The sequence below is a fragment of the Streptopelia decaocto genome, assembly GCF_964273445.1.
Source record: "Streptopelia decaocto genome assembly, chromosome: 3".
NCBI classification, from domain to species: Eukaryota; Metazoa; Chordata; class Aves; order Columbiformes; family Columbidae; genus Streptopelia; species Streptopelia decaocto.
The window spans coordinates 50,965,730-50,978,577 of record NC_138656.1 but is presented as its reverse complement, the minus strand read 5'-3'; the positions used below and the strand labels follow the sequence as shown (position 1 = coordinate 50,978,577).

At 42.7% G+C, this 12,848-nt stretch overlaps 1 protein-coding gene across 2 annotated transcripts in view; it reads left to right on the top strand.

Moving 5' to 3' along the window:
• The window catches only part of FNDC1 (fibronectin type III domain containing 1), a 68,273-nt gene that overhangs the window by 16,195 nt on the left and 39,230 nt on the right, over positions 1-12,848 (top strand). For both annotated transcript variants that reach the window (XM_082048368.1, XM_082048367.1), the window contains exons 2-3: positions 9,969-10,178; positions 11,916-12,014. In XM_082048368.1, the coding sequence (XP_081904494.1) occupies positions 9,969-10,178; positions 11,916-12,014 (309 nt within the window). The remainder of the gene's footprint in view (positions 1-9,968; positions 10,179-11,915; positions 12,015-12,848) is intronic.

Here is a 12,848-nt window from a genome sequence, read left to right as displayed (position 1 = left end):
TATCAGGACCTTGAAAGATACAGTGAAGAGAACCCAAAGGAAAATTAGAAAGAGCAATTCTAGCAAGAAAAGCAGAGCAACACCAATAGGATGTATCTAGAAAAAGAGATAGTTCAAGTGGCAGGTTAAAAAGCCACTTTCCAATGCTGCTTTTGAAGTAGCCAGTTTTAAAAACACTTCTGAAATGGGTCTGCCAAATGTTCAGCTTTTTCCATTTTTTGTTTATTAGCGAGTGGAGAACAATTAAAGTTTTTACGACATACAAAGTACATTCTTCACTAAATTTTGCTCCATTTTCTCTTAGCAATTGAAGGTTTTATAGAAAGGTTACAGCTCTACGGACCATACTTGATTTTACAGTATATGCTATATCCATCCATATCCATCTCACTGCCTTATGCTTGGAAGTTTTCAGGAGGCCTGGTGCTGGAATGGGTTTCATGTTTCATTCTCCCAGAAGTGGCTGCTGAGTCGAACAGTGGGCTGGAGTTCTCCAGGAACTGAAACGGTGGCCTGATGTAAACCATGTGTTTTGGAGCCTGGGCTGTGTGGGTGGCAGTGGGGAGCCCTGGGGAGTGGAGCTGTGCGGCCAGGAGAGCTCCTGACCCTCCAGCTTAGTTCTTTTGGACTGTTGGGTTGGTTTTTCTGTTGTCTCGATGGACCTGAAGGAGCAATGACTTGATGCCTCTTCCTCTAGAGTGGGAATAGGTTTCCAAATAAGCTGGAGACTGAAGGTGCTACCAGGGTTTCAGCTGAGAGTGCATCAAAGAGCTTTGAATGAACTCAAGTCAAAGAACTCAAGTTCATGTGGTGGGGGATATTTTTAAGTGCTTGTGAGACTAATGTCAGTCTCCATGTGATGATCATAAATGAAAAATACATGCTATAGTAACATAATTATGTCAAAGAAAGCAATCCTACAGTGACAGTTCAAGCCAACAAGACAGACCTGTAAGACAGCAGGTTTAGAGGGCACCTCTGTCCCTCTGTCCTCATGGCGACTAACAAGAGGAGGACATCCTGCCAAAGAGTGTGCAAACCAGATACGTGTTGTCTCTGCCTCGCGTGTGGTTGCAGTGACTGTACCCATCATTCTTTTGAAGCTGGTGTTCCTTGTAGTGCCTGTTCCTCCTGATGAACAACATGAGCACTGATTTCTTCTTGTAGTTTAAAGTTTTTGGCTGTATAAATACACAAGTATAGCTAAGTGATCAATTTTGTGGTTCAGAGCAAGATACCAAGGGCACAGTCTTCAGGGAGGTCAGACGGACAGACAATTAAAACCCAATAAATCAGTGGAAAGGAGTGACTTCTCTGTCATAATGTGTAAGTCAATTCCAGGTCTCTGTAGGGAATAATAGAGAATAGCAATCTGGCACCTTCTGTGCTCCTCCCTTGGGAACCAGCTTTGTTCTGCTAGCTCAGGGAGGTGCTTGTATTAATAGTTAATCGTGAGTCAGTCATGTTCATCTTGATATATAGACCACCTTCAGTAAGCCCAGAAAATACTAATCTTTAAGCAAAAAATTTCTGGGGAAAAAGGGCAAATCTCCCAAAAACTTGCCAAGGAAAGAAAGGAAGAGGCTTAGTGTCAGCAATAGCAGATACTATAAAGAGGATAATGAAATAATTTATATTTAACTACTCCTGTACAACACAAAGGAGAGAACCAACTCTTTAAGTGGAAAACTGTATTTTTAGAACCCATGAGAAGACTTAGGATTTTATACAACAAATAGGGCATCTGTCAAACTTACTGTCAGTAGATAATACGAAAAGGAAATATAATTTTGTGATTTCCTGAATACACTGCGTTACCTAGAAGACCTAAGGAAGTGTGTGTGTTGTGGAGAGCAGAAGACTGCTGGTAACTCCTCAGGAGATACTTGGATTCAGTAGGAAGTGCCCTCTGCAGAGGTTTTGCCAATGTTCCTTGTGGGAACTCCAGCATCCATTTGACATTACTTTTGCAGATCCAGCCCATAGTGCTTCAGTCCCTGGGTACTGTGATGTTTCTCCTTTCTTCTAGCTCTGAGGTCATGTTTTCTAGATTTCTTACTGTATTTATAAGTCTCCTCTTGACTTTCCTCAGTGGGCTTGTATCTTTCTTAAAACATAGTGACTGGCTATGGGACACAGTTCTTGCAGCAGTGAGTTTTCTCTGCACAGCAGTGTAGAATAAGCTCCAACCAATCCAGGAGGAATTATATTGATTTTTTTTTTTTTGTTATTTATTTTGGTTAATCCATGAGCAACTACAACCACCAGATCCTTGTCTTGAATACTACTGCTTTGCATGATATTCTCCATTTGATGTTTACTTCTTTGTCGTGTCTTCTTCTGATATTTCCAATGTGTGTTGTCTGTTCTAAATTTTACCTGTGAGTCATATATCTGTATTTTATATGCATGTATATATAATCTTAGGGAAATGTTAAGCCTGCCAGCATATGCATGTTACTTGAATGTCTTTATTATTATATTTACATATTATTTTTAATAAATATTAGTGTTAAAAAGCCTTAAACAATAGAAATTCAGGAAACTTGAAGTTAAAGCTGTAGTCTTAGCCCCAAGGCTGAAGTCTGGCCCAGAGGAGCTGGAAGTGTCAAGTCCTCCACCTGCATTAGAGGGAACAGCCTGCAGTGTTCCTGCAGCAAAGCCTGTTCATGTGGTTGGTTAGTTAAGTAAAAAGTCAGTCAAGGGTAAATCTTAAATTGTTATTATGATTTATGGACCAGCTACCAGGCTCTTTTTCACAGTCTGCAATAGTATTTGGAATATTTTTTGCTGTTAGATACTATCATAGTAAAAGTCTGTATATCTATTGTTTTGGATTTGTCAGGAAAGGCAGGGATTAAGCTGTGGTCCCTACAGATTCCCTGGCATCCCACAGAGCTGTACCACTTGCCAGTCTTCTGTCTTGTCCTCCACGCTTACTGATGTAGAGCCATGAGAAAAATGTCTCATTTCAGTGCATGTGTTTGACAATGGAGACGTGAAGCCTGCAGAGCAGGACACAGACTGGTTTTGACTTTGAACATGTTTGCTCTGCCATGCGTGGATAAATGGAGGCAATGACCTGGGCTGGGGTGTGAGAAGGGGATGTGCTTTCCAAAGCACAGTGGAAAGTATTTTGAAATAAACTTGTTGTGGTCGCTTTGCCCTCTGGTCCCAACATCAGAAGTGCTTCTTAACCCCCCCAGCTTAGTCCTGTGGTGAGGCCAGCCACAGTCAAGGCATTCCCGCACCCTTGCCAGCTGATTTTGCCTGTTCTGTACCCGCAAGGAACCCCAAAGGTGATATCCCTCCATTAACAGCTTTCCTCCAACTGAGTGAAGAGACAGGTGTTGAACAACATCCCAGATGGATGCTTGCAGACCATGGCCAGTGCTGTGGCATGCTCTCACAGCTTCTTCGGGGTTGCTGGGCTTTATTACCACCATGGTGGTTTGGTCACTGGAGAAGCCCAGACAGGAGGTGTCCAAAGGCAGTGGATGTGAGAGAGAAGGGTAGCCCAAGCTCGGTGGGCTCCCTTCAAAGGGCACTGATACAGAAGAAAACTTGTGTGTGGATGTCAGCAGGAGAATGTGAAGCCTTCAAGAACTCACTGTCAGTTGTTCTTAAGTCAAAATAAAGGCACTAAACATGTAGAAATACGTTGCCGAATTTGGAAAATGCCCTAGTCCTACTGTACTTTGCATTCAGAGGACTCTTCAAAGGGAGCACTGGAAACTTCTGTTGATGCTGTCAATTTAACGTATGTCCTTTGGATGCCAGGTAACTCCTCTACAGAGGTAGAATAATGGCTTTGCTTAAATCAGACATTACCGTTGGATACTGGTCCTCTGCCCAAAACTGTTGGCTGGAGCCCGGTGAATTATGGCACACTTTCCATTGTGCTTTGCAGGAACTAAACCGTTCCAGTCCCTGCTTTCTGCGCCAAGCAGGAGTGTGTGGAAATGTGCTGAGCTTTTTTTTTTTCCTGCAAGAAACAAAGGTTTTATGTGCCACTTGTCTCCACTGCTTTAACTGATTGGCTCGATACCAGGAGATCTGATGCTGAGTGTATAAATTAGTGCCATTAAAAAAGATGATCAGCCCACAGAGGGACAAGGTTGACTGTATTATAAAATGCTAGGGCACCTACCAACCCAGTAGATTTGTTCTCCCATTTCAGTCCTGCTTTCTCTAATTGTATACATGCTTTTGCAGGTGTTAACTGCTGCAATGCTGCAAAGAGCCCTGCTAGACCTAGTACTGTGCTCTGTGCCACTGTTGCTCTGAAGTAAATCATCGAGCCCAGAGTCTTCTGGAGTCAGAGCAGTCAGCAGATCTCGGTTCAGAGGGCCACATCAGCACTGCTTGGGCTGGCTCACCAACTGCAGGAAATATCTTTGCAGAGTAAACTCTTCTCAGGATGGCCCCCATCCAGCCATCATTGAAGCTGGTGGAATTACTCCCATTTTCTCAACAGAGCTTGGATCAAACCGTCTACTTGAAAAAAAAATCCAGTAATGCTTTGCCAAAGTGACACGGTACATTAATTTTTGAGTGGAAAACAAGTATCTTCCTGTGGTATTTTGTCTGTCCTCTTTCTTCTTAATGTTTCTGCTGATGTGGCTTTGGGATAGCTCTGTGGAGGTAGGTAGCAGTCAGAGTATGTGAAGGCAAGGAGCAAAGCAGCCACAGCTGTGTGGATTGCTGGATGAGAAAGGTGGGATGTTCTCTTTCCCTTGTGCCTGTCAGTCATAGTAAAATATAATTTATCTTTTCCTGTTCATGAATTAACAACTGGATTGAAAGCCTTGAGTAGCACAAAGGACTACAGAGCTTTAGATGCCTGACTGCTAGTAAAGCTCTGCTTTCTTCTCTTTCTAATACACTCTGTTTCATAATCTGTTTCAAATTAGGAGAAAAAAATAAGAGGATGTATCGAAATTGTCCCAACCCTTAAAGCCAAGACACAAAGTGATTTACCTGCTGCAGGATGGTTGAGCACCATACGGAAAACGACACCCAATGCAGACATGAAGAAGGGATGGGTGATCAAGTTGCAAAGTATTTCTGAAAACAATAAACTCTTTTTCCTGGCAGAGGGCTGTCCATGATACAGCCCTTGGTACATGGACACATCCACCTGAGTGTAGGGCTTTCCCCCCTGGCTTCCCTGGTGTCTCCTGCAGGGTAGGTGTCCCTTGGTTTTTCTGCACCCCGGGGCAGATGTCTGTCTTGTTTCAGAAGCTGCCAAACAAGGGCAATTGTAGAAGTTCCCTAGGATGTGTTTGCCATGTGTGCCATGAACCTGAGCGTCACCACTCAAGCAGTTGCACTTAGGAGAGCCCAGCGCAATAGGTTTTAGGAGTGTGGATGTTTTACAAAGGGTCTTACATCACAAATGGAATTAATTTCAGAGTTGCCAGCTGAAAAATCAAAATGTAATGCCTCTTTTTTCTATTTGCTTATTCACTGTCTTTTTTTTTTTGCTACAAGTACATGTGATATCTTCATGGTGTTAGGGCTCAGACACTTATGAGAGTGCATGATATGCAGGAGTGTTATATCCCAAAGAAATAGCTCAGATATCTGGGAAAAACAGCTGGCTGAGATACTTTTCTAGCCCTAGTGATGGGTTTGGGGAGGGCAGCTACAGGTTGTTCAGAAACTGAGTTGTTCAGCTCTGAAACTGGGTTACTCTTGCAGATTGGCAGTGGTGCAAGGTTATTATCTCAGAGTACAATTGGTTGTGCTTAAGGAACACTTAAGGACTTTTTAAGACAAGGATCTGCTCTTTGAGGAGGGTGAATGAACTGAGCAGTGTGGCACATTTTGTTTAATCTCCCATACTGTTTTGTCTGGTAAAGCAGCAGTAGTCTCAAATCCAAGGTACAAAGTCAGTCAGTCTCATTTGATGACTAGAACTTAATTTAAACAAAAAATAATAATATAAAACAAACAAACCCAACACTATGAAATAAGCAAAAAAATCTCACCAGTCTGCTGTTGCAGTTCAGACTGTGAAGTTTTCTGGTCAAGTTGCCCATGACAGGATTTCATTTGCCAGCTGGCATTTTTGGCCTTTTCTAACGAAGGCAGTTGATCACTTTCTGATGAGTTCATTGTCTCTAAGCAGCCACAGCTTTTCTATTCTAGCTGTCACTTTGCCCATGGCTGGGTCACTGTGCTTAGCCTCCCAAATTTCTGCCTGAAGTGAAAAGAGAGGTTGGTAGATGTTTATAGACTATATGACTATGCCAAATATGTGTCCTCTCAGCAGCAGACCACATTTTATAGGTCCAGTTTTCCAGTCCTGGAGTAATGGCACATGGGAGGAAAATGCAGAAAAGTTTTTGCTGACTAGGGAAGGAAAAAGCAAATATTTTGTACCTACACTTGTGGTGGTAAATTGAAGTGCTTGATTTTTTGTGACCTCATATTTCAACTACCTTTTTGCACTTATGTCTTAATGGGTTTGGGTTGCTTGGGATATTTTCCCCCACAGCTATAGATTGATTACTAGGGGTCAGTACTTCCCTTTTCTTCTGGAGTTATTTTGTGTTTTCCTTTGCTAGATAATTGATGAGGCCCTCTGAAGAATTTGTGTGATTTGGCAAGTGCAAGCTGCCTCCTTGTGTGGTTGTTTAGAGGATGTTTTGCCTTCAGCTTAGACCTCATGCTCTGGGCTTACATCATTTGTAAAATGTTCTCTCACAGTCCTGACACGCACAGGACTTTTGGCAACATCAGTGGGCTTTTCAACTGCAAAAAGTCAATACCGAGGCTTTAATCAGCCCTGCATTTTGGGGGCCAAGATACTGTATACAAATTCCTGCAGCTGTAGGTAATGTTGCATGTCTACACAGAAGAGAGCACAAGAGAGTGACACTTTCTCATTTTCCAGAACATAAAAAAATATTTTATTTTATTTTTATTTCAGGTAGCTTTTTAGATGAAGTCTGAAGATCTTTACTGGTTGATTTAATTTGGCCAGAGTGGAGGTCTAGAAAACTGTTAAATCAGTTTTGGAACCAAAAGTGAAAAACTTAGTGGTATTAACAGGCGCTAATATTGGGAAGGTGGGGAAGAATCAGCCTTCAGTTCAATCAAACACTTGGTAGCTGTTCCCAAAATTTATTAGAAAAAAAGGCATTGGGAGTGAATGCATCTGAAGACTTCGCTTTTTCATTGCTACTGATTTGAGACCTCATTCAGAGTTTGTTGAAATCCAGTTGAGTTCCTGGCATGCCAGAGTAGGCGTTAAATGGGGAGCAGACAGCTGCAGTCCCGTGCGCTTTTATAAAGGTTATATCTACTGTCTCTGATAGAAGAAACCACAGGCACTGTAATAGCTGTCAACTGTGCAGCTTTCATTCTGATCCAAAATCTTGTCTTGGGACCTGTTAGAGCCATCTTCCGCTGGTGATTCAGGCAATGTGCCCAAATTTAGACTATTGTGAAAGAGTTCATTGAAGCTGGTGAAGGGTCTGGAGCACAAGCCTTATAAGGAACAACTGAGGGAGTTGCGGTTGTTTAGCCTGGAGAAAAGGAGGCTGACGGGAAACCTTATAACTCTCTACAACTACCTGAAAGGAGGTTGTAGTGAGGTGGATGTTGATCTCTTCTCCCAAATAACAAGCTATAGGACAAGAAGAAATGGTGTCAAGTTGCACTAGGAGAGGTTTAGATTGGATATCAGGAAAAATTGCTTCACCAAAAGGGTTGTCAAGCATTGGAACAGACTGCCCAGGGAAGCGGTGGAGTCACCAACCCTGGAGGTGTTTAAAAGACATGTAGATGAAGTTCTTAGGGACATGGTTTAATGACAGCATTAGGTTAACTGTTGAAGTCAATGATCTTGTGGGTCTTTTCCAACCTAAATAATTTTATGATTCTATGATTGTGCAGTGTTGGAGCTAGTCTGAACAGGAGGTTGGATAAGAGACTTCCAGCAGTCTCTTTCAACTTGAATTTTGCTCTCTTTCAGTTCTCTGTGGTGGTGCCGTGAATGAAGGCTGTGTGCCTACATGATCAGTGACTAATGGGCTTTGGAAATCTGTGCTGAGCAACTGCTCAGGAGAGCAAGAAAAAGAAAATGTGTGAGAGCAGGTGGTTTTTTTTTAATAGAGTGCATGACTGAGAAAGTTCCTTGAGAAGTGGTCAGGGAGTCTCATGAAAGCAACCATATTTATTGTATAGCAGAAAGCATTTTATTGTTTGTTAAACACTTAGGACTAAATCCATTGCTGTGATCCAACTAGTGTACTCTTCTTTGGCAACACAAAGAATCTGTAAAACTGGCTGACTTGGCTGATTAATCTGGTTTTATAGATGTTTCGTTTTGCTGGGGTGGTGAGGAGCAGCCAGAAGAGAGAAGCTGTTAAAGTCCATGTGTTTAAACTGGTGATATGTCTCTCTGTAGGCAAAATAAAAAGGCAAGGTTAATCACACTGAGCTGTTGCCCAGTGTTTCAGTAGAAAAGCAGGGTTTACTGGGGGTGTGCTGTTCTCTGCATGTGTTGTATGCCTCATCAGCACTGAAGCCTTGCATTTCTCACAGGGATTTCAAGAGGAGCTCTGCAAACAGCTTTGAGGGTCATTATGGTCCCTTCCAAAGGGTAATTTAATAGAAGAACATCTATTGGAAGGTCATAATAAGATGCAACCTTGTCAGCAGATAAAGACCTAGTGAACAACTTGGTTATAGAAGTTGTCACTAGGCAGAAATATTGGAAAAGGACCTGTTTTTGGTGTACATAGGGGCATGCAGGCATCAATACATACTTAAAGTAACATGTTTAAGTGCCATCAGGAATAAATATGAACTCCTGAACTGGAGCTGGAAATAGGATCTCACTATTGCTCTGACAGGGGTACTTTGTTGCCCTGTCTTTCATTGTCTGTCCAGGTCTCTGTGGCTGGCAGCTGCTTCTGTCCCAGTCTCTTGTTCTCTTGACATCGCTGTGGTTGCAAAAAACAGCTTAGCCAGGGAGTGAGAGGATTTAAATACAGTGTGTAACCTCTGTGCTGGCAAGTTCATGCAGCCTTGCTCTCGGTGGAATGGTATTGCTAGAAGAGGTGAAGAGAGTCCTACTTGGAGAGTGAAATATAAAACATAAGAGGCAAAAAATCACTGCAGCCGTGGGAGATCTCAGTCCTGGCTGGTGCTGCCAGCACCCTTCTTCTTGCTGTTTCTGGCTGCTCTGCTTGCAGCCAGCGCAGTAGCATGGTGCAGGTCATATACAATGGAGAATGCCACAAAAACTGATTGCTTGAGCAATCCTTGCATCAGTGTCACTTCTTAAAAGAACGCTGCTAACTTGCCAGCAAATGTAAAAATAAATGACTCACATACGGTACCTGTTACAGTGCTGGATGCTCAAGGGATCATGTAATGGGAGTTTGGGAAGTGAAAAGTTGAAGCACGTGCAGAGCAGAACTGTCAAATATGAGGCTGTCAGAGAGCAGAACCATTAGTGATGGATTTAGGAGAATCTGCATTTAATGTGGAGTACTTTCTAAAAGAAAGTTTAAAAATAGTGTAACAGTTCTGTGCTTCATTTGACACTGACCTTTAGCACTTGCCAAAAAAATAATGCACTGGTGTGCCCAAACAAGGGAAAGGGGATTTAAAAACAACAACAAGAAAAGGAGAAGATTAAACAGAAAAGCTACAAGTCATCCCCAGTTTCTGGCAGGAGTTATTGTATTACGATATGTTTTCACTTTCAGTGTCTTGCACCAGCCTGTCTGAAGAGCCCGGGAAAAGACACTATTGAGTATTGTGCATCCCACTTGGAAAACTTGTTACTGCAGTTGGGTTTTATAGCAAAACTTAAAAACCATAAAATTGTACCCTTTATTCAGATGTAATTTAATAGATGTACTTTCAACAGCCATATGTGAACTGCTATACATCACATATTTCATAATAACGGTGATGGGTTTTGTGTGTTTGCTTATTTTTTGAAGAGAAGGACATGCCAAACAGACCTCTGAGAGTGCACGCCCAGTCTCCAGATGGCAAGGTATCTTTTCGGTGGAGGCCACCTTATGGAGCAGGCTTCAGGGGTCCACGCAGCAGATCCCAAGGTTACCCCCGTGGGTATGGAGAGAGCAGCCGAAGGATGAGCTACGCTCCGCTGCTGCAGGAGCGACAAAACCAGGAAGCGAGAAAACTAGGTGAGTCACATTTCCCTGGTCCCATCTAGCTGAGCAAGCACACTTCTGTCATCCCCTGTGTCTGACAGGGAATCACAGATCACGTGTTATTATAGCCATCAGAATGACTTCTTCCTATAAATGAAAATGCTCACTATAATTGCATTGTGTAACATGTTCTTAACAGAAAAATATGATGACCAGGGTAGAAAGTGTAGCAGAACTTCATGTTGTGTTTAAGAAACACCACATGCGAGTTACGCATATTAATAGTGTGGGGAAAGGCAGGGGAGAAGAAGCACAGCTCAGTTTCTCCTTGCATGTGGTGGGGCCACTCTTAAGCTCATTGTTTCTTGTCTTCTTCTTACACTTCGTGCCCCCACATTACTTCAGGCCAGTGGAGAAAAAAATATTACTTTAATTCAATGTATCCATGTTTACCATTAAACCTTTCCTGGGCTCCATACTAGACTGTTACACTTGTGTGTCAGTGTTATGCCCAGTTCCTTCATGAGGTCCTGGTCACCAAGTACTCCCAAGTCAGGTTGGCATCTTCTGTGCTCCCCTGCCATGCTGTGATGGTTTGCACTTGTGTCCTAGATCCCATGCCCTTTATTTAAAAGATTTTCCATCAAATCATTTCAATGAGGTTTGCAACAGTTTTATTTCCCCAGGGGCTGAGGCTTTCCTTTTGGGATACTTGTGTCACTTGCCTGTGTTGTGGCTGATCTGTCTCTGTCCTGCTGCCTGAGCTCCTCTAGCCCCAGCAGGCACGGGGTCTGCACTCACAAGCTGTACCTTGGTCCTCTTCCTGCAAGCTTGGGCTGCTCCTTGTTGTTTGGGTGTGTTTGCTCGAGGTCAGGCTTCTTTTAAAATCTTTCCTCTAAGCTGGAAGCCCATCCCACAGATGGTCTGATCGTGGGTTACAAAATGGGTGACAGTTCCAAAATCACACATGGCTGCCAGAATTTCTGTCTTTGCAATGTAAATGTCTATTACACCCTCTACTTTGTGGGTTTTGTATTAAATGCACATCTTTATCTCTGTTTATCTGAAGAGAGAGAATTTCCCAGTCTCCTTTTTAAGTTATTCCACCTTTTTATATCAAGAATCTCTTAACTTCTCATCGCTTCTCTAGTATCTCCTCTGTTTCTTCATCTTTCTGCACACCGCTCGTGGAGGGGCTGCTCTGGCACCTGTGCCGAGGTGGCAGGGCTGAGACAGGTGCATGTGGAGGATGCTTCTCCGTTCGCCTGATGCCCAGCACGTGCTGCTGCTGTGGAGGCTGAGAGCCTGGCCAGGCAGCACAGAAGTTGATGGAAACCTTGTCTTGGACTTAGTGGGAGTTCAGTACTGTGCTTAACCTTGATGAGAAATACTGGCTAACATGGTTTGAAGCATCTACTTCTTTTCATTGCTTTTAAACTATGCTTTTTAAAAGAGGGGAACAAATGTTTTTTAAATAGTGAAATTATCTAGAGAGTAGCTCGAAGCTGAATATAGGACTCTTTTAATGTGGGGGTTTTTTGTGTTAATAATTTGCTTTTCTGCTTCTAAAACACCAACTTTACTGTTCTAAACTGCATGTATATTGAAACCTCTGACATAAATGCCATGTATAAACTACCTTTCAAGGAAGTTTCTCCTTTTGTATCTCAGTAAAGAATAAACCAGAGTTCTGCCTGAAAAGACATGCCCTTTTTTTTTTCAATGAAGAAAGGTTACAGGAAAGCCTCTTTTTTATTCCTTTGTGTACAGCCTCTGAATCAGTTCATGTGGTTTCGCTGCCATCGAGGAGCTCCCAAGGACGGAGCCAACCTGTCTATAGGTCATCTTTAACTAAGAGGAAAGTCACAGGTATGTTTCTTTCACATCTGCTGTCAATTCATGGAGATAGAGTTGTGACTTTTAGACTGTAAGGCTTTTGGTGCTAGAGCTGCTAAGTTTTTCTTTGTGTGTTAAAGAGCTTGGTGGATAGCTGATTGCTTTTCTAATTCAAGCAGGATTAATAAAGTGATACAACTCTGCAACATAGTTGGCTGGGTTTCTGTTGTTGGGTTTTTTTTGTTTTGTTTTTTAATCTCTTCCTCTATAGCTATTGGCAGATGTTATGTACTGCAATAACCACATGAGAAGATTTGACCAAATTGAAGCCAGGACCTCCACAACAGTATACATTCTTGTCAGATCTCCACCCCTTTTTCTGAAGGGTTGATTTTCAGAAGACTAAGCCTGGCCAGCATAAGTTTTCACTTTCTTTTGGAAAGAAGGCATAACATACTGCTGCCAAGGTTAAAAAGGATAAGTGAGATTCTGAGTCATCTCCATGCCAGCTTTCTCACCCCCTCACATTGTGATGAGATGCCATGGGGGTGGCAGAGCATTTCGGATATTTTGATGGTGATGGATAACACCTTGGTCAGAACTAGGAACCGTGGTGTATTGAAACCCCACCTCACACCTTCTCTGGGAAGACCATGCCATCCACTTCTCATGCTCACTTTCTCTCCTCAAGTGCTCGCATTGTGAAACTTTGTGAATAGCTCCCCTAAGCCACTTGAGAGTAGTAGATGGGTCCCCTCAGCCACTTTTGAGTAGTAGCTGTTTGGCTTGGAAAACTTGAAAGAGAACCCTCTGCATTAAACATCTGATTGGAAGAAGTGAAATGTGCTTCCCTGCTGCCTGCCTTCT